The sequence below is a fragment of the Balaenoptera musculus genome, chromosome 11 (genome assembly GCF_009873245.2).
Source record: "Balaenoptera musculus isolate JJ_BM4_2016_0621 chromosome 11, mBalMus1.pri.v3, whole genome shotgun sequence".
Lineage (NCBI taxonomy): Eukaryota > Metazoa > Chordata > Mammalia > Artiodactyla > Balaenopteridae > Balaenoptera > Balaenoptera musculus.
The window spans coordinates 96,631,283-96,653,676 of NC_045795.1; the positions used below are offsets into that span (position 1 = coordinate 96,631,283).

Sequence of the window (22,394 nt, forward strand, 5' to 3'; positions counted from 1 at the left end):
GATTTTCTTTAGAGAAGGCAGAAATGGGAAAAAGCATGTTAGCATTTGCTAAAGAGAAGGAGCTAGACTGGATAAGAAGTCAATGAGGTTATATTAAAGAATTGCCCTATAAAAGATTTTATCATTGGGCCAAAACGAAGGTGTGTGGTTGTAGTTTTTTAGATTTTAGCTAATAGGGTTGTGAGAGAGATTCTAGACATTTCTAAAGTTCAATATTTGGTGCATAATGAGTGCAACCACATCAGATGCAGCAAGAAAATCCACAGAGCTTTTCTTACAGACTAAGGAATTTTACTTTTCTGGTGCAACTGAAAACAGCTTTAAGATGTAGAGCAGGGACTTCCTGGTGGCACAGTGGTTAAGAATCCGCCTGCCAATGCAGGGGATACAGGTTCAAGCCCTGGTCTGGGAAGATCCCACATGTCGCGGAGCAATTAAGCCCGTGTGCCACAACTACTGAGCCTGCACTCTAGACCCCACGAGCTACAATTACTGAGCCCTTGTGCCACAACTACTGAAGCCTGCGTGCCTAGAGCCCGCGCTCTGCAACAAGAGAAGTCACTGCAGTGAAAGTCCCGTGCACCGCAACAAAGAGTAGCCCCCGCTTGCCACAACTAGAGAAAGCCCGCGCGCAGAAACGAGGACCTAATGCAGCCAAAAATAAATATAAATAAATAGATTTATTTAAAAAAAAAAAAAAAGATGTAGAGCAGACCCTGATTGCTAACATCTCAAGATTTCTTCATTTATTTCAAGAAATATCATAAATTTTCAATTACGATATGATAGTTTCAAATGAAATGATGGAGTTAAATGACAGACTACCATAACTCTAAGTGAGGAGATATCATTTTGGTAAAAGGTTTTTTCCCTCTTTCCTGGTCTTTTTGATAAATCATAACCATAAGCCTTGTTCACACAGGTGAGACACATGATTGCAGATGGGATGATTCACCTCTGTATCTATGCTGTGTCTGCCATCACCAAGGATGCTGAGGTCACCATAGCATTTGACTATGAGTACAGTAACTGGTAAGATTTCCACAACCTTTCCTAACATGAATTGCTTGTCTTACAGATTAAGCTATTCTGTTCAGTCTGCTTTTGTGCCTTGCCATTTGCTTCTTTTTTTAAACCTAATCTTTCCATGAGTAATGCATTTTCTGCCTAGAAATTGTGGAGGGAAAGACAGACTGAGGGTGTTATTTTAAGAGACACAGCTACATAGTGTGATACTGCTTACCAGTCTTCTAACCAAGGGTGTTTTGGCCTATGCCTCTATGTAGCAAGAATAACAAAAAGTGTTTGTATGAAACACTCGTAGAAATTGCAGTAGCATCTATTGTTATGCACACAGCACTTGTACCAGGGATCATATAGAATGAGAATTTAAAGCTTTGCTCCATCCACTCAAGTCATGTAATGTAGCTGTACATGGCAATGCAGAAAAACAGATGGCAAGTCATAGGTGATTATGTGATGGGTTTTGTAAAATGGATGCTTTTTCTCCCTTGGTCCTTTCAGGCAAAAAGGGGTTATGTGGCAATTGATGTTTGGGCACAGGTGCAAGAAGAAAAGGTATTAATAATAAGTAGGGAATCAGTAGGTAAAAGTGAGGACATGGTGAAGGTAGACACAAGATAAGTACGGCCACTGTAGAGTCTGTCACTGATTCATTGCCCACTAAATAGCGTAGACAGTTGGGAGAATTGAATTTAGTGGGGACTTCATTTCCTTTCCACTGACCGTGTATAGGGGAAGAGTTGGGGTTCTATACAGAAACACAGAATATTGAAAGTATTTATAGGACTTTCTTAATGACTATTTACCTTGTCAAAGATGAAACTAGAGGAAATTACTAATATTTCAAAAGAATGAATGGATAATATAACTGATATTCAAGGGTACTGAAACAGGCACTTTTGGTTGTTTCTTTGGAGCAGTAATTACAAAGTGGACTGTGCATGTCACAAGGGGAACCGGAATTGCCCTATACAGAAAAGGAATCCCAGTGCTGCAGAGCCGCCACTTCCACCTCCCCCAAGCCTGCCCACCATCGGAGCAGAGACAAGACGCAGAAAAGCACGACGGAAAGAGCTAGAGATGGAGCAGCAGAGTGAGGCTCCAGAAGAGGATAACAATCAGCAACCAGAGCAGATTCCTGAGAAAGTGATTGTATCCAGTGACCATGAGGTAATCTCCCCTGGTCAGAGGCTGTTGCTTTGGTGTTGATCCTCTTCAGATGAAGAGGATCCCAGGTTGCCACATGTTGTTTTATGTAGGGAATCTATATTAACACTTAATAACCTTCATATCATGGTGGGTGTGCTTTCATTCATTATCTTTTTATTATTTTTTACAATGTCAAGAACATCCATTCAGGTACTTATCAGGTTTCAGTCCAGTGAATGAGATTTATCATCTGTGTTTACCATGTGGCCCCACACGAGTAACACTATAAAGCACTAGAAATTGTTTCTAGAGTTTTAAGCTACCAGCAAAAAAACAGGGATTGATTTTTCTTAGAGCTTAAGAATACAGCTGAATATTTCCTCTATCTTAAAGGGAATAGACAATCCAGAAGAAAAAGCAGAAGAAGAGAAAGAAGAGATTACAGATGACCAGGAGAACCCAGCTCATAGCAAGAGGGTGAGTACCTTCTAACGTCTTTTTGTTCCTGCTGACTCATGTTACCTATAGCATGTAAACTCCTTCTCTTCTGAATTTATATCATCTCATTACTTCAGTAAGTTACTATGCCATCACCTCTAGGTCACAGTGTGGGCTTTTTCTATAAAGCAGATTTTATTATGATTTTTTACACAGACACACACACGTAGTTCTCTAGTGACTGTTATCAGATGATGGTTTTAAGAGGTTTCTTACTAACAGTCTGATTTCCAAAAAACTGTCTTAATGGAACAAAATATCCTTAGGCTACTTACTCTAACTTAGCAATTTCCTAAGTTTGTGTGGATTTTGACATTTAAAAAACAAACAAAACCTTCAGTCATATGGATTCAGTCATGACTGAAATCAGTCACGTTTATTTCTGTCCCTGAGAAGCTGTTTAAGAAAATCTGCTTGACTTTTTTTTTTTTTCTTTGAACTCTGCAGAGAAAAATTCGTTTTGATGGCTATATTTCTTTTGTATTAAAAAGTTTCAAAATAGCTGACCCTTTTTGAAAAGCTTGGGTTTGACCTTGCCTTTCTTTACAACTCTTTGCAACATGTAAGATGAAACATTTTTAGTTTTTATCTTATGTTCTCAAAGATATATGTATTATCTTACTAGTATTTTCTATAAATGTCTATCAATTCCCATTAATAATACTTCTGAAAAGCTGTTCCCTTCTCCTGGTTGAGGCTTCCTTCTATGCCAATGTTATTTCTTTCTAGACCCGGGAAGATAGGAAGGTTGAAGCCATCATGCATGCTTTTGAAAACTTAGAGAAAAGAAAGAAGCGGCGGGATCAGCCCTTGGAACAGAGCAACTCTGACATAGAGATTACTACCACCACCTCAGAGACTCCTGTGGGAGAGGAGACAAAAACTGAAGCCCCTGAATCTGAAGTTAGCAACCCTGCTTCAAACATTGCCATCCCAAGCAACCCACAGAGTGTTGGAGTGAACACCCGGAGGTCTTCCCAAGCAGGGGTAAGATGAAAAGACTCCAGGTCTTAGATAGTCTTTCTTTTGCTAATATCAGTTACCTATCTTTTGGAATGGTTAGTATCAGCATTTTCAGCTTTGCCTTATTTTGCAATAAGTGAGGCTATTTTCAGTCAGCTGATTCGTGGGATTCAAGGAGACAGAATTTGAATGACTAGATACTCTCAGACTAAAATGGGACTTTCTACAATTTCTGCCAGATATTGTTGGTGGTGAGTTCATAAAAATCATGTGGTTTCTCTTTGGCTCTCTGTGTAGCAGTGTCATGTACCTGACCTTTCATAGGATTCTCAGAATTAATTCTTCGTTCCTTTTCCTACCTTAGCCATGGATTCTAAGCCTTAAGCTAAAACCTCAGTATCTGGGGAAAGAGACAAAGGAAGAATTACGTTCCCTGCTAAGAACCTAAAATTAGGTGGCTACTTTCAGCTGACTTTAGACCTATTTTATAAATACTTATTAGAAAAAGAAATAACTAACTGAGACATCTTCCTGTAGCCTTTTTAGCTGATTTAAATGTATAAATTTTATAAGGATTACATTTGAAGTTAATGTTTTTAAACGCTCACTTTCTTCACCAGTAAACATTCAGAATGCTTAAAGTGAATAGGAAACTGGATAGAATGTTTGCTGATAAGAAATTTCTGGTAAGCAGTTAACTTTGCTGTTGTTATAGGATGTTGCTGCCGAAAAACCAGTCCCCAAACCACCTCCAGCAAAGCCTTCTAGGCCCCGACCGAAGAGTCGAATTTCTCGGTACCGGACCAGTTCAGCCCAAAGACTAAAACGTCAAAAGCAGGCCATTGCACAGCAGGCAGAGTTATCACAAGCTGCCTTGGAAGAGGGGGGAAATAACAGCTCAGTAACTCCTACTGAAGCTGGAAATGTAGACAGTTCGGGAGAAAGCAGGCAATTAACAGGGTCTGACCCAACTGTGGTATCAGTTGCTGGATCCCATGTCAACCGTGCTGCATCTAAATACCCCAAAACCAAAAAGGTGAGTTACAAGTACATCTTTGTAAGTGTAGTCTGCCAAAATCTGTGGCTTAGTAAAGTGAAAGGACCTGTAATCCCCAGGGGAAAAAATAATAATAATAATCTAAGAATTATTAGATTGAAAGTTTTAGATAAAATGCTTAGACACATAGGGCTGAGGTCATCCTGCTACCTTACTTTTGTTCCCATAATTTTTAGGCAGAGTTTAAATTGCTGATAGCTGAAATCATTCCTTCCATAGTGGTCATGGAGAGGGTGAAAGAAGATACCCTTGTGCTCTGAATGTGCGATTCATACTCTCTGCAGCTGCTATATCTACCTCTGTCTAGTTTCTAGATGAGGTTTGTGTTTGTGAGCTACACTGCTGCCTCTGGCTTTTGCATCTGCAGCATCAACTGATGGTCTCTTTTTTAACTTAGTATCTAGTTACAGAGTGGTTGAATGACAAAGCAGAGAAGCAAGAGTGCCCTGTTGAGTGCCCTTTACGTATCACCACGGACCCAACTGTACTGGCAACGACCCTGAACATGTTACCCGGTCTTGTCCATTCCCCGTTAATTTGCACCACCCCCAAACACTACATTCGCTTTGGCTCACCCTTCATCCCTGAGAGGCGTCGGAGGCCGCTGCTGCCTGATGGCACGCTCAGCTCCTGTAAAAAGGTATGTATGTGTCTACGCGGCTTTTTCCCTTCAAGTTAGGGTTCCAGTACTGGTGGCATATCTAACACGTTCTCGAGATAGCCACACTCTGCCCGTATGAGTTTACAATGAGTTAGTTGTTCAACCACAAATACTGACGCATCAAGAGTCAGTGAGACTGAGGTGGGATGTATACTACATTTTTGGTGCTCAGTTTGTGAGTATTCACTGTTGTCTTTTCTGAGAGCCCTTGAGGTTACTGAGTTGAGAGCACATAGTTGGTGACTGGGTAGGGAGGGGTGTTCTGTGTGTGCTCTTGTGATATTGGTTAACATGTCCATTTGTGATTATTGTGTGAGATTGGGCCCCAGGTACTCTAGAGCACTGTTGCACAAGTTAAAGAATGATTGAATTGTGTTTTGGATTAATTCAATCACTGTTATCATTTGACTGAGAGTAGAGGAAAAGTCCTGTTTACAATTGGCATAATTCCTGTTCCTTGATCAAATGACAAGTTGGACTGTTTATTCCCTAGTGATTATGGAACCCACTATAAAATTTTCTCTCCCTCTCTCTCTCTCTCTCTCTCTCTCTCTCTCTCTCTCTCTCTCTCTGTCTCTCTCTCTCTCTCTGCCTCTCTCTCACTCTTCTCTAGTTATATATTGTTTTTGGATCTAGTGACAGTAGTATTTGACGGTTGTTTGTTTTTGGAATGCTCTTTCTTAATTCCCAGAAGCCCTACATATTTTCCAAAGGTGTCTCTCAAGAATAGATCACTCCCTCAGACCTATAATGTCATTTTCGTGTTTCTAGAAGTATAGGACACCCTTTCATTTGGTCTTCCTTTGAGGTAGAGTCTGTTCCCTGGAACACCCTTTTCTCTTATCCTCAGATCTGGATTCAGGCTGCCTTCCTCAGTGTCTGCCATTGCCCTCCTCCACTGGCATCACGTACATGAGGATGCTGCATATAGATTATTTGATGTGATGAAGTCTCCAACTCCAGGCAGGTCTTCCCTGACTCCTCCAAACTTAAAGCTTTTCTCTTTTCCCAAAGAGCAGATACTATTTCTTGGGGGGAGGGGGCATAAAAGATGAGCCAAAGTGGTGTGGGATATGGAGGGGAGGAGGGCAACAGGGATCTGCACACAAAGGAAGGGTACTACCACTGAATGAGCAGCATACACTGAAGAAAGTCTTTTCCTAATCTTACCTAAGTGTTTGAGTCACTTACTGGTTTATTTAGGGGAAATTACCAAGTAGAACAACTCCTAAAGAGAAATTTGACCATGAGATCTTTGCCAGAAGGGTTTGTGGATGATGGACTAACGTAACTTCCAGGTGTCAGAAGTGAAAACAGTGACAACTTTCTTAAGAAGGAAATAAGACTAGAAATTTGCCTAAGTGATAAAGGAAGGTTGGGTCTCTGGGGATCTTTTATTATACCAAGTTACTTATCCTGGATCTTAGAAATTATCTGAGAAGGAAAAAAAAGTATTTGCCATTTAATGACCATTATGATTAACCTAATTCTGTAATAATTGGAGAAGGGCATTAACTGTGGTATGGCATGCAAAACTAATCTTCCTGTTACATTTAGCTCAGTCCCTCATTAAGAGTAACAGCTCAGAATCTTTAACTACACTTTCAGAGTAGTATTGAACAATTAGAGAAGCTGTAAATGTGGTCTTTAGTTTGGAGGAACAAGTCAAGAGATGGCTTAATATATATGTGAAATAAACTTTTTCCTTTTGTTCTGTCTTTGGCTAGACACAGTACTAGATTTCCTAGGATGTTAACTACTGAAGCATCTTATCAAGTCAGATAATAGAATTTCTTATTTTGGTCCTTTAAGAAAGGTAAACAATTATTAATACAGAGTAGTAGTGAAGTCTGAATTGTAAATAGTACGGACTAGCCTCTTAAAATACCGCCTTGATCATTGTGATGCTGGGTTATAATCTTTCTATTCCCATCTTGCTTTTTTCCAAGTAGCAGAGTTCTGTGAAAATCAAAAACGTGTAGAAATATGACTTCAAATCTGATAGAAAATCCATTTCTTAGAGCTCTTTTTACCTGGTTATGGTTTAGGACTTATATCTGTATCTCATCTTTGTGTCTCCATTGGCAACAGTTAGAAATCCCACTTAACTCATGTCCGTGTTATATTCTCCACATGTATCTGACCATCCTTAGTCTTGTTTTATACGGGCTCTGCTCAGGCACTTTTATCTGTTTGTGTCATATTGGTCTTTCGGAAGAGTTCAGGCTATGTATGCTGACTTATATATCAAATTATCTTGCTTAAATTGGGTCTTTTAAAATTAAGTTTTAATCACAGATTTAATAGTTGCTGTTAATGTATCAAGATTATATTACACAACAAGACTGTAACTTTTTATGGGACAGAATTAATGAAATTGGGTCTTATATAGAAATTGAACTCAGCTTTATCCTAGATGGGGAAGGAGAAGATTTTTTAGATTGGTTAGAAAGTACTCACATAGTACAGGACCTAAGAAGATTTCCATGATAAAACAAAATTGTAATAAATTTCTGAAAATCCCTCGGAGAAGAATATAATTTAAACAGATAGATGAGAACAACCGTCCTCCATGGGATTAGTTAGAACAGTGTACATTCTTAATAGGCTTACTCTTCCATATCTGATTAAAGGAGGTAAAAGCTTCATAAGTTTAAAACAGTATAAAGCTGCATGTGTATATTTGCACCCAGATTCTTAGAGTATTTGGCAGAATGTTTTATGATGTCTCTGTAGTTTCTAAGTTAAATCGATTCACAGTTCTTAACTAGCATGTTATGGCATGTCTTTTGTTGGATTTTACTTCACTTGTTATTTTAGAATGGAAGCATTTATGACTGGCTAAGAAGCCTTTCAGTAGTATTCCTCCTTGTTCTCTCTAAATCTCTAAACTTACCTTGTAGGCATAATATGTGTGGGCATTTGTTCTCCCGTTCAGACTGAAAATGAAACACTGTGTTTTGCATTGATATTTCATGATGTGCACTGGAAGGTTGTTAATCTGTATATCTCTGTCCATAGCACTGAAATTCAGTTGAACTAGTCCTCACTGAACATGTGTGCCCAGTACTGTGCTACAAGCTTTCTTCACACACACTGTCTCACCATTCATGATAACCCTGTGAGGCTGGGATTATTGCTTCAATTTACAGATCCAGAAGCTTTGGCTCAGAAGCGTTCAGTAACTCGCCCAGAGTTAGGCGTCTAGTAAGAGGCACAGCCAAGTTTCAATCCAGGTCTTTGGACCCTAAAACCCAAATTAATTCCTTTCTCTTTCCCCATCGTAATGAGACTCTTTAAGACATTTCTGTTGCCCATCTCTGAGCTTCCTAAAACTCTGTTCAACACAGACTTTCAGGGAAGGGAGAAATGTTCTTTTGACCTTAATAACTGTAGCTAGAACTTGGGGAGAGGGGTTGTCCAAAGTTAATTTATTATCTGTAGGGGTGATTGGAATTTGTTAGATACAAATAACTGTTCATGTTCCTTCTTTACAGGCCCTGAAATATTGTGTAGACATACAAATAGGGCCAGGGAGGAATGGGATTGATCATGTTGCTGTGTTCGACCTTAAGCTAACCAAAGCAACATCTTATTCCTTAGAATGCCCTTGTCCTGGTTCTACTTTCCCTTTTTGTAGTCATCAGATCCAGAGTGTAAGTTCTTTTATGGGTGCATCTATTTGACACTGGAAATATAAGAAATTGACTTCTCTAGGAAGAAAGCACAGTGACCCCAAATGAGTCCTGTCATCTGCTCTGATGAAAAACTTGTATGTACTAAGGTATCTATAACAAAGGATTTTCACTCTTTTGGGCCCCCTGGCCTTATTTTCCCCCATCTGTACAATGAATGCGTTAGACAAGGTAACCTCTGAGGTCTCTTCTATGTAAGGAGCTATGGTTCTGACAGTTTTCATCTTTATATCAATATTCTGTATGTAGGAGAGGTAGTTCATTCTTGGTCTTGTTTTGGGTTTTCAGAGACCTGATCAAATCCTAAAATGCTGATGTAATTCAGTAGATGTTGAGCTGTCTTTCTTAGATACTTACTCACTCTTTACCCCCTCATGTTCATAATTTTATTCTTGCGTTCATTTGGCAGACCACATGGTCTGGTTTCCTCACATTATTTCCTAAGTTTCTAAGAGGGTAAATCTATTAGAATTGCTCTCTTTGGTAAAGAGAATATTTACTTACCTGTAATATTGGTTCTCTAAAGGTGTAAAGTTATAATCACCTTTGCTCTTCCTATTTGGGATACGGTCTGACTCAGAAATTGATGTTTATCAAAATTCGATCTGTCTTATGTCAGGGCAGGAGAGCCACAGAGTGGTGAGCAACCTACAACTGTGTATCTTAAGAGAACACAATTACAGGTAAGAAATTTTCTCTCTTCCACAGGATGCATAATCTTATTACCCTAATCTCTGCAGGCTTACTTTCTGACCAGAATCTGTTTGCATCATTTTAGATTCCATTATTCATTACAAAAAATGACTGATTAGAGAGCTCTTTTTTACTTTTTTGCCTTTTTGATTTCTGCAGAAGGTCATTTATTCTGGTGATGATTTGTATTATTCATGGATAATTTAACCAAACTAGTTAACAAGGAGGGAAAACTCAGAGGATATTCTGAGAGTAGACTTTCTGGAAGCATTTCAGTACTTGTAGTGAAGAGCTCTTTATCCTCATCCAGAGTTTTCCTGTGAATCTTTTCTATTACTTCTTCAGATACGCCCAACACAGGACAGACAGCTCTTAAGAGATCTTTTATCTTCCTTCTACGCACTTATTTTATGTGCTAGTTTTATCCTGTGTGATCGGAGTCTCTCTTAAATAAATGCTAAGATTTCTTCCTTATCTTTTCCCATTTATCCCATTCTAAGCAATATGAAAAGTTAAATAGTAATCATTTTTTTTTATTGGTTTGGGCTTTTTTATGGGACTGCATTATGTGTAATCCAGGTTTTCTCAATTATGCCCCATAAAAGGAATTGATGGGGCACTATCCTAAAATGCTGAAACACAAGACAAAAACTACTTGACTGTGGACCCGAATGAATGCATTGTATTGCATCTCTCACCAGTTGATATGTAATGACCTGGTTAATGCATTTAAAATAGGTGACCTAAATAGTTTTAAATGATTATTGATAATTCCCTGGTTCTTTTCCCATTATAGCGCTGGATAAAGCAAGCCTTGGAAGAAGGGATGACCCAGACATCATCTGTACCCCAAGAGACTAGAACTCAGCACCTATACCAAAGTAATGAGAATAGTAATTCTTCTAGTATCTGCAAAGACAATGCAGGTATGTATGGCAGACCTTTCTGAATACATGAGCAATGATTATTTTGGGTCTACATAAAAAATTTCACTGAGTACTTTAAAAAGTCTGATACAAAAAAAAGAAATAGCATTGTTCTCTAAATAGTTACTTTACATCTGTCTTTACAGAGGAAGAGAGAGATCTCAAGTCAGGGATCAGTATTCCCAGGACGACAAAGAAGGAACTAGACAGTGTACAGATAACAGCAGAAATGGTTAAAAAAAAGGTTAGATACATTTAAAGTAGTAAGTTTAGGAAATCTATATCCATATTTATAAGAGGGGAAATAAGCAAGAAAGATGTGGGGCACTATTCAGGAAAGAATCAAAATCGTAGGTGATTGAGTTGGGTGGGACTTGGTTGAAGGGGCAGGGGATGAGTGAAGTAAATGAGAAATTATTATGAATCGGTTGTTTTCAAACTGGAGGGTCATGTAAAATCATCTGGCCCACTGGTTTTCCAGTGACTCTTGCAGGGGTTTTAATTGAATTGCAGTTGAAAGCACTGGTGTATGGACCTGATACCAACTTAACTTATTTTGGGATAGTCTTATTACCAAAGTTTCTCTTGGCCAGTATTACTTTAATTGAAAAGTTCGGTGTGATTCCTCTTAGTTTATTTATCTCTAAATCAATTTTGTGAATATTATGCAATCAAAACAAAATACCAAAATAAATAAGACGCTAAAAGTCACAGAGTAATATTTCAGATTTTCATAAAAACCACTTCTTTGTTTCTATTCATTGCCTGAGTAAATATGAACTTGAATTAAATAAAGATATTTGTACTAGTAATATCTGCTTTATATTAAAACTTTGTGTAATACTGTATTTGGGGAAAAATAGGCTACTAAAAATAGATTTTTTTTTTAATTATTGACTTTGTTTTTCTATCCCTAGATTGGATTATACCTTATAAGTTATCGCATGTGTAACCTCAGGATATTAAGATCCCATTGTAGAACATCTGGAAGATAAATGATACCATGTATTTAAAATATCTTATTCTCTTCACCAAAGATTAGGGAGATTTACTCAAACCAGGTTAACATAAAGAAATGCTGGTAACAGATTTCCATCAATATTATCAATTTATTGGCAGCTTTTACAGTACGGTGAGAGTATACCTTAACTCTGAAATCTTCTATCTAGTATACACACATATGTATGTGTATGGTCTGTGTGTGTGTGTGTATGTATTTGAGGTTGGGAAAGGGAGGCTGTATTAGCAATTCATGTCCTGACTGGCAAAGACTCATAGGGAAAGTGCCTTTGTTATTATGTGCCCTGGTTGGAATGGAATTAGGACTGTTAGTCACCAACCTTTATTGAACTTCTCTCGTCTCTCGCAGTGAGAAACATTCAAAGGACACACCTTGCCCTTCAGGAACAACGTAAACAGGAAAATATTTAAAACCAAGCAATACTCAAATGAGTGACTTGGTATATTGCTACAAGTTAGTGTAAATCCTGAGGAATTATTTTTATTTGTTGCTTTGGTTTCTTTGTTTTTGTTTTTTTCCTCTCAAAAAGATCGAGAAAATATTAATCAAAAAAGGTAGACAAAAAAAAAAAAAAAAAAAGGTAGACAAGTTGGTGTAGTAGAAAGAATCCAACAGACCTGAATTTGAAGACCATCTCTACCCTTTACTAACTATATGATGTTGGGCAAGTTATAAAGTTATCTCTGAGCCTCATCTGTGAAATGGGTATAATAATATCTGCTTTGTAGAGCTAATATGAGATTAAATTAAGGTACATAAATTACCATATCAGACCCTTAATAGGAATTATTACTGTCATTATCTACAGATTTCTTGTCAAGCATTTATGGAACATTTACAGAAATTAGTCATATACTAGGATACATTAAAGATTCTAAGTTCCTAGAAGCTAAATTTGTATGGAAATAAATGGTTTTACTCTTCAGGCAGGGAAGGACATAATGTTCATTATTTGTAAATGATGTGGATATCTATCTAGGAGAGCCTAAACAATCATTTGAAAAAATTAGCAGGAGTTCAATAATACTGCTAGATATGCAAAAATTAATACCATTTATGTACCAAGAAAATGAAGAAAAAATTTTTCATTGCCAAACTTAACAAAACTGAGAAACTGCCTAGGAATAATGGTGGGGACATGTAAAACAAATCATTACTGAGAAATATTTTTTTAAGTCTTGAGAAAATGAAGGGAACTCCCATACTGCTTAATGGAAAGAAGAAATATAATGAGTCAGTTTCTTTCCTGGCTTCAAATGGTTTCCATCAGAGTAGTTTGTTTGGGGGTTTGATTAAATGATCTTGGAAGTTTATCATAAAAAATAAACATGAAAATAAGAAAAAATTGAAAAAGTAATGACAAAGAAGTACTTTACCTAGAAGTGTAAAACTAACTTCTAATATGAATCTGGAAGCTGGTAATTAAATTAGTACAGGTGCAATAATGGATGTATATATGGAACAGAATAGCCAGAAGCAGGCCTTATGTAAGTGAAAGATTTGGTAAATTATTCTGGAGTTTTTACTTGCATGGGGGATGGGAAAGACTTAGATCTTTGCCAAAGTAAATTCTATGTGCATTCAGTGTTTTGGGTTTTTTTTGTTTTTTAATTAAAGTTAAGTAAACAATGTTTCTGTGTCCTTAGTTCTCTGAATTAATAGAGGACAAAAATATTGGGAGAAAGGATTTGCAATAAAAATGACAGGGAAGTAATATCCCTGCTAGCAATTTGGTAAGATTTATCATGCATTTTATTTAATTTATTTTTTTTTAGTTTATTTATTTATTTATTTATTTGGCTGTGTTGGGTCTTTGTTGCTGCACGCAGGCTTTTCTCTAATTGCGGCAAGCGGGGGCTACTCTTCCTTGCAATGCGCGGTTTCTCATTGTGGTGGCTTCTCTTGTTGCAGAGCACAGGCTCTAGGCGTGCGGGCTCAGTAGTTGTGGTTCACGAGCTCTAGAGCGCAGGCTCAGTAGTTGTGGCGCACAGGTTTAGTTGCCCTGCGGCATGTGGGATCTTCCCAGACCAGGGCTCAAACCTGTGTCCCCTGCATTGGCAGGTGGATTCTTAACCACTGCGCCACCAGGGAGGTCCCTGTCATGCATTTTAAAAGTTCATTCCTTAACCTAGTAGTTGTTGTTCTAGGTACTTGTTCTGTAGAAATAGGTGTGGACCAAAATTTTTATACAAAGTGTTAGTCATGGAATTATTAATAATTGCAAACACATGCAGGATAAAAACAACCTGGGTTTCAACAAATAAATGTTAGAATTTGTGGTTTATCTTCTATTACACATACTTTTGATGGAATACTATTCAGTAGCATTAAAATTTTTACTCAATTTATTTTATCAAATTAACCTCCAAAAAATAGCACAGTACTACTTTTGAATTAGATTTCAGTGATCTGAATCTTGAATCTGTAAGAATATTAAAAGAATAGTATATTATGACAAAATAAAATTTTTCCATGGAATGTAAAGGTGGTTCAGTATTTGAAATTTTATTCATATAATTTATTAGCCAGCCAAATGGAGAAGGGAGAGTAACAGCACAGTAAATGTGAATTTAATGATAAATCTAATAAAACAACATACTGAATGATTTTTTATTTTACATCTATCTGAAAACAATTGCCAGTTATGTTTCATGGTGAAAACTAGTTAGATTAAACTTTTAAATTGGTTATCAGCTTATCCCAGTATTACCATTCTTACTTAACAACATCTAGAATTGTTATCCAAACTGATTACCAAAAAGAAAATCTATGAGATAAAAGTTTTGGTAAAGAGGATGTATTTGTTGCCATTGTATACAAATAATATGCTTATCTACCTGGAAAAGCCAAGAGAATTAACTGAAAAACTGGTAGAGATCAATAGGGTAGCTGGGCACAAAAATATGTAAACATTTTCTTACATGTTAGCAATAACATTTAGGTAATACACAGGAAGAAATACATCCAGTTCACAGTGGTAACAGAAAATAGAGAACACTGGAGAATAAACCTAATTAGAAATGTGGCAGATCTATAATGAAGAGGAATATAAGGAATTCCCCGGCGGTCCAGTGGTTAGAACTCCATGCTCTCACAGCTGAGGGCCTGGGTTCAATACCTACTCAGGGAACTAAGATCCCACAAGCTGTGCGGCACAGCCAAAATAATAATAATAATGAGGAGGAGGAATGTAAATGAAGGCATGAGTAGCTAAAAGATTGTGCCACGGGCTTCCCTGGTGGCGCAGTGGTTGAGAATCTGCCTGCCAATGCAGGGGACACGGGTTCGAGCCCTGGTCTGGGAAGATCCCACATGCCACGGAGCAACTAGGCCCGTGAGCCACAACTACTGAGCCTGCGCGTCTGGAGCCTCTGCTCCGCAACAAGAGAGGCCGCGATAGTGAGAAGCCCGCGCACCGCGATGAAGAGTGGCCCCCACTTGCCGCAACTAGAGAAAGCCCTCGCACAGAAACGAAGACCGAACACAGCCAAAAATAAAAATAATAAATAATAAATAAAATATTAAAAAAAAAAAAAAAGATTGTGCCACGGTGCTCAGTTAGAATTCTCTACAAATTACTCATGAATTTAATACAACCCCAATCAGCTTTGGGGAGGGGGTAGTATCAGCATAGTTTTTGTTTGTTTTGTTTTAAAGTTGTTTGTTTGTTTGTTTTTTGATGTGGACCATTTTTAAAGCCTTTATTGAATTTGTTACAATATTGTTTCTGCTCTATGTTTTGGTTTTTTGGCCGTGAGGCATGTATGTGGGATCCCAGCTCCCTGACCAGGGATCGAACCCGCACCCTCTGCATTGGAAGGCGAAGTCCCAACCACTGGACTGCCAGGGAAGTCCCAGTATCAGCATAGTTGACAAATGATTTCTACAGTTCATTGACATGAACGAGTATGCTAGAATAGGCAAAATATTTTGGAGAGCTAGAGTAGAATAACTGGAATTGCCCAAACAATTTTACTAAAAAGTGTACAGAATAACATTCAGAACTAAAACCCAGTATCTATTCGGATAAATGTCATATTTCAAATCAATAGAGAACTGTGATTATTCTATAATTACAAAAGAATTTGGAAGAATATGCTAGCCATTTGGCATGTGAAAAGGATAGAACATACTAGTACCTAAACTACTATATGTTCTGAGTTGAATTCAAAAATTAAATATGGAGATAAAGGGAAAATAGGTCAGTATTTTTATAGTCTTGGGGTGGGGTGACAAAAACATGACATCAGAGGCAGAAAATAAAGGAAATGGTTGATACATTTGACTAAATAAAAATATAAAACATTGTATAGCCAAAGACTATTAATAAAATTAAAATATAATTGTAACATTTTTGTCATTGTAATGGAAGGATTTTTACTATGTTTTTCTGATTGAAAATAGTAGGTTATTGTCCAGTGTGATTTAGACAGGGTGAGTAAGGACATGTCGGGAAAGAGTTCTAGATGAAAATACACCAGCATATTAGCAATGAATTAATTTGTGGATATGATTTCAAGTTATGTATGTATGTGTTTCAATATGTGGGTGTTTGTTTATATAACCTTGGGAATTATTTGAGTAAAGGGAAAAAACCATAAAAGATAGGTTTAACCACATGAAATTTGATAGCTGTGTATGGCACAAAGAAGAAAAGTGAAACTTGAAAAAAAACAATTTTGTAAATATAGTGCTGTTCGTAGAAAAAAGTAGACAGATTACCACTGGCCCATAAACCTCATAAGGGCAGGTGTCAGGTCTCTTGTTGAATATATCATAATAAGTACTCAGTAAATATATTTTAAATGAATGACCTTTAAGTTGATTTTGGGGGTGGGAGAGTTCATCTGAACTTTATAACTTTTCTACAATCAACTTTATCACTTACATAATTGCCTTTGGTAGTTACAGCGTTGGACCTAGCAGTATAGCAGTCTTTTGAAAGATTCACTGTTTAAGACTCTTGAAATATATAAACCTAACTATAAGTCATGAATCACATGTTTGTTTGTTTATACCTAGGCACTTTTCTAAAGGAGAAAAGAAAAATGAGTATCTGGAACAGAAGGAAAATACAAATATACTTCTAATCTAGGAAAATTTTTTAATTTTTATATATCTGAAAGGAAAAATATGTATCTCCAGTGTTTTTTGCTTTTATTTCTTGTCTCTGCTTCAACCCCTACTGCCCTAGTTCAAGCCTCGTAACTCTTTCTGTTTACTCCATTAACTCCAAATAGTTTCCCAGTGTCCATTCTCATCCTAACCATTGCTACCAGGAGAATCTTTCTCAAGCACAGCTCTGATACTGTCCGAAAACTTTTCCTCAAAGACTTGGGGTAAATGTCACTCCTTCCACCAAGCCTTGGGGGTATAATTAAACCTAATGATTAAGAATGTAGGTGGGAACCAGATGACCTAGTCTTTCTCTCTTTGTAGGTCAAATTCCTTATCTGTAAAGTGGGGATAACAATAGTACTGGGTTTATAGAGTTACTCACATTATATCTGATAATTCACATAAAGCACGTGGTATAGTGCCTGGTGTGTAATAAGCACTTAAAAGCATAATTTTTTTTTACTAACACATAGCAGTATGATCGCCTCTGTTGAGGTTCTTAAACTTATATTACATGTTTTATATATGTTTTCTTTTTCTTACACATTTGTAAACCCATTTAAAATAGAATACCTGATAACCATTTTCCCCCACTTACCTAGTTCAGTGGTTTCCATATTGTAGGTATTAAGTAAATGAATAGCTTTGAACTGTAAACGAATAAAAATAGATTTTTCCTTTGAGAAAGTGAGATAGGTGCATTGGCCTGAATGGTCAGTAAAATTTATAGCATATTAACTTCCTTTCTAAGCGGAACTAAGAAGTGTACAGTAGAAAGTAGGATATTCCAATCAGAAAAAGAGTACCACCCTAGTTTTTGAAAATGATTGGGAGAAGTTTCTGTAGAAATGATTTCACACTTTGAAGCACTCTAAAACTAAGGGCTCAACGAGGATCAAGTAATCATGTGTAACTCTTTCCTACTAAAGCAGAATATTACATAAAGAGCTGCTAAAGAATGGCAAAAATACATAAAAGCTTGAAACTGAGCTGGTGACGTGGCAATTCAGTAGAGGGTGATTTTAACAAAGAGACACAGATTTGAGATTTTCAGAAATTCAGTGTGAAAAAACTAAATTTATATTTTCCACTACAAGAGATTAAATTAGCTCCAGGGATTAGTTATCAAAAGGGTCAAATTCATTTGGTGATTTTCTGGGAGGTAGAGAGTTTTGAGAATTACTTTAAATGTGACAATTAAAAAGTCTTTGGGCTTTTGGTTTGATTGCAGGAGATAACAATGGGATGAGGCAAAAGTGGAGTTACCAGCCATTGTGGGCTAGAGATTAATAATGGCTTCACTATGAAGCAGCCCTTTAGGATGTAATTTCAGACCTCTCATCCAAGCTTTGTATTTCACAGACTTGTTGAGCCCATTAAAGAAATGGAAGTCTCGCTATCTGATGGAGCAGAATGTTACCAAGTTACTGCGGCCTCTTTCTCCAGTCACACCACCCCCTCCCAATCCAGGCTCAAAGAGCCCCCAGCTGACCACACCTGGCCCATCTCACCCAGAAGAGGAGTGTCGAAATGGATACAGCCTCATGTTCTCACCAGTCACGTCTCTTACTACTGCTAGTCGCTGCAATACTCCTCTGCAATTTGAGGTGATTTGGGTTTGGTTGTTGGGAGTGCTGAATATGGAAATCATTATTTGCACCTCCTCATTTCAAATACATCACTCCAAATGTTTCTTTACCATGTTCTTCGCCCATCTTAGCAAGAGAATGGGAAACCTCAGGGTCATTGTGACCTATTACCTGGTAGCCTCTCATCTTGGCAGTCCCCATACTTCCCAAAATAGGAATAGTGCTCCCACAGGTGACACTCATCTTATCTTTTGCATGCAATTCATCAACCTCCATTACTTTAGGTGGTAATCATGCTAGATCTTTATCTTTACTGTATACCTTGGGTAAAATAGGCCTCTAGCTGCTTAGTAACCATTAATGACACCTGCCTGAGAGCTCAGGTTATACTGATTGGTTGGGCCTCTATTTCTAGGCCTTTAAATAAGTGAAGTGTCTTTGTTATTTTGCATTCTCGTGTGCCTAAGTAAACAGAGATTTAGAAAGCACTGAGGTATGGTTTATGGCAATTTAGGGGTTTTTTTCATTCCCAGGTTACTTTCCCTTCTTGTCATGTATTAGGAATGAGAAGTAGAAAGAGCCTAGCAACATGCATTTATAAGAACCAGATTTATTACACTCACTCTCTGGTCAGCTGTTTCAAAAAGTTACTTCTGAATTGCTTTAGTATTCAAGTTTGAGTGACGGCAGCTTTACTGAATAAAATCCGTGTGCGTGCGTTAAAAAAAAAAACTCATCTATCGCATGTTGCTTTGATTTATAATTAAGTTAAACAGACACTATCTATTCCTTCTCAGAAAAATTTGTTCTGATGACTAAACACTCAGCTCTGACCCTACCTTGCACTTCTCCAGATGTGTTCTTTGATAAAGGTGAATGTTCTAATCAGGGCCGTCCTACCTATTCAGTTTTTATGAGAGCATGGAGATTAAAAAGACCTGAACCTTTAAATGGCTAACTCAGAAAGAGGAAACTAGCAACCTTGAAAGTAAGAGGCAGCTGTATTCTGTACCTAAACTCGACCATGTTAACTTACTTTTGGAGCAAACCTTTTTGAGAAGGCGAAAAAAACCTTCTGGTTACATTTGATTTCTAGGGAAGTTACCCTTTACCAAATTCCCTGTGGCGTTCTTTTTAGTCAGATAGCAAAACAGCTGATATGGGCCTTACTGACTTTACTTGGATCTAATTGCAGTTGATTTTTCATTTAGCAGCTGAAGTTTGATGGTAAAATTTCGTTAGAGGACGTTCTCACTGGGAGGCAGTAGATTCTAGGAATAGAATTTCATACTTTATTATAATTAACGTTTTATTGTAATTAAAGGTGAAATTAGAAGGTGGGTTGCCATCTAGAACAGCCGGGTTTAGCACTCTGTATTTCCTACCCCTTGCAGCGTTTTGGATAACTGTGAAATTCTATGCAAATGTAAGGTGTTTTTATTTTCTATTTTTTAAAATCAAAGATCATTTTAGTGATGCATAGTCTAAGCATAATGTTAGAATACCAGGAGGGAAAGAAAATACTATAATACATTAAGTAGCCAATCCCGTCAAAAAGTTCAGTGCATGTTTTCACTGTTTTAGTCTCATGATTTAACTAAGAAAATTTGGCCTTTTTCATCAATTCAAAAAACAGATTTCATCATCTCGACCATCTTTATCACCATTCTAATTGCTGTACTCTCCTATATTCTAGTATGGGGAGGTGGGGAGCCTTATTTCCATCGCAGACTGTGACACAGAGAAATAGCAGAAAGGTGTCACAAGTAAAGATCAGCTTGGTTGGGGGAAGAATATTTTTGAAAGGAGGAAAGTGAGAAATGCTAAGGGAAATAGTTGAAAAGATATGTAGTAGAAGAGAAGATCATGAGGAAAGGGAAGCATCAAAAAAAAAAGAGTGAAAGCAACATTGGGAGGGCAAGTTTAATGAACCCCTCCTTTCCAGCAGAATAACCCTTCCCTTGTCTTCCTGCCTGGAGAGCCATACCCCACTATCCATCTCACACATAATACCACCCCACCAAATAAAGTGAACACCAGTACCCCTGCTCTGCTGAAGCAGCCTCATCTCCCGCCCCAGGATGGGCCAGCCACCCAGGCCACAGCTGTCCAGAGCCTGTGATATTAGAGGCCCTTCCCTACCTTGCCCCTGAATCCTTGTCACAGCTACCACCGTCATTCTCTGCTTTTTTACCCCTCATATCTTCCCATCTGAACTTACTACCCAGTTCCTGTTTCATACGGGAGTGCTGCCTCACGCAAAAGCCGCCCGAACGGTAGCCCTGTTTAGGACCAGAGACTGGAAGTGTACACATCTGCCGGGGTTTTTTTTCTTTTTTCCCTCTATTCCTCAAAGTACAGTGGATTTTAATATCAGAGAAGAACCTTAGTGGGGGTGGTCAGATCCAGTTGGATTATGTTAAGAACCATCTAGCCTATGAGCTAGAGAATCCATCAATGATAACTTCTGCAACTGTCATTCAAGAAGAACTGGCCGTCTCCCTAGCCCTGTCAGCCCCCAACACGCTAAGCAGTTTCCCTGGGTAATGGTGGCAGGCCTGAGTCACACAGGAGAATTGAGGAAATGTGACATTCAGAAGAGGGTGTGGGGTGAAGAGAAAAGCTGCCCCTAAGCAGGAGGAATGAGTGGTAGGGTGCCCCTCAATAACAAGTACTGTAGGAAATCTCATCTAACAGAGAAAGACATATACTGTAATAGTGTAAATTCTTACCAATTTAACTCTTGGTATCTGCTTGAGATGTTTACTTACAGCATGATACATAACCAGTTTATCCTTAAATGCTTTCAAAGACGCCAGGAAGCATTTTAACAAGTCATTCTGTCCATCGAGATGAATTCTGCATTTGAACATTTCCCTTGTGCCTTCTTACCCTTCTCCCTGCCCCACCCCCACCCCCCAAAATTTGTGGCTAACCATCTATGCTTGCTTTTTTTTGCTTTATTTTTTGTTTGTTTTGTTTTGCTTCTTTGAGTAGATGAATAACAAGATGCTTTTCCCTCCTCTAGAACATATCCTCCCCTGAGAGTTCCCCTGCGAATAGGCCCGAGTCCCTGTCACCCGAGGTAGTTATCACACCATCTCAATCACACTTGGAGGCTGAGAGTGAGTGTGCATGAGTGTGCTCCTGCGTGTGTGGGGAGGGCTGGGGGATCTGAGTGAATGGGGTGATGGGCTGGAGGGTGGCCGGTTGGTCACTGTAAGTTGAATGAATCTTCCCATGTGTGCCTGTGGTTACTCAGAACTCTCAATGTAGATGGAGGAAAATGAAGTAGTTTGTGTGTGTGTGTGTGTGTGTGTGTGTGTGTGTGGTGGGTTTGTTTTTGTTGTTTTTGGGGAGGTGGGGGGAAGGGTATGGCTGAAGAGTTTTCTTAAAGAATAGAATCTAGAAGTCAAGTTTAAAGGAGCTGGAGATGTGGTGGGAACCTTGTTAAAGAAAGTCTAACAGTGTGTTTGTTAAATAAGGAAGGTTATATCAACAGTTGGTAGGAGCTGTTTTTTGATCTTTATTATCTTGGGCTGATAAAGGAGCAGCTTATATTGGAAAAGTTAGGCAGTGATTTATGCCTTATTCCCGGGTTAATCTGACAGCTGTTTAACTGGATGTTTTGAGCTTTGGTTGATAGATTAAGCAGATTCTTTAGAAAGGGAGAGTCATGCCTCTCAGCTTAAGTCGGCCCATGGCTTCTGTGACTCAGGGCTCCATTCTGCAGTGGTTGGGAAATGGTTGCTATACAAATGGTATCTCTTAGAATATCAAATCCTACTGCTATGGAGATGTTAAATTCATATTTTAGTGCTAGAGTTTCTTAACTGTTAAAAGATTTGGACAAACGTAGTAATGATTAACTCCATGAATCCACATGGAGCCTTTTTCCTCTTAAAGAGAAAGTTATAGTCTCTCATAACCTTTCAGAAATTAACTAAACTGTTAACCCCACACCCTTCCAGTAAAAAGTTAGTGCTAAACTCAGTGACAGG

General features: G+C 38.1%; 1 protein-coding gene across 17 annotated transcripts in view; it reads left to right on the forward strand.

Moving 5' to 3' along the window:
* Positions 1-22,394, forward strand: part of SETD5 (SET domain containing 5) — a 79,233-nt gene that overhangs the window by 49,582 nt on the left and 7,257 nt on the right. For 13 of the 17 annotated variants that reach the window (XR_005021962.1, XM_036870281.1, XM_036870292.1 and 10 more), the window contains 9 exons: positions 923-1,032; positions 1,944-2,193; positions 2,566-2,649; positions 3,400-3,657; positions 4,349-4,669; positions 5,088-5,330; positions 10,536-10,665; positions 18,167-18,411; positions 21,422-21,478. Coding sequence is in view for 16 of the 17 variants with exons in the window: in XM_036870281.1 (XP_036726176.1) it covers positions 923-1,032; positions 1,944-2,193; positions 2,566-2,649; positions 3,400-3,657; positions 4,349-4,669; positions 5,088-5,330; positions 10,536-10,665; positions 18,167-18,411; positions 21,422-21,478 (1,698 nt within the window). In the remaining variant the exon portion in view is untranslated. The remainder of the gene's footprint in view (positions 1-922; positions 1,033-1,943; positions 2,194-2,565; positions 2,650-3,399; positions 3,658-4,348; positions 4,670-5,087; positions 5,331-10,535; positions 10,666-18,166; positions 18,412-21,421; positions 21,479-22,394) is intronic. The other 4 variants (XM_036870289.1, XM_036870285.1, XM_036870283.1 and 1 more) reach the window with 1 other exon arrangement.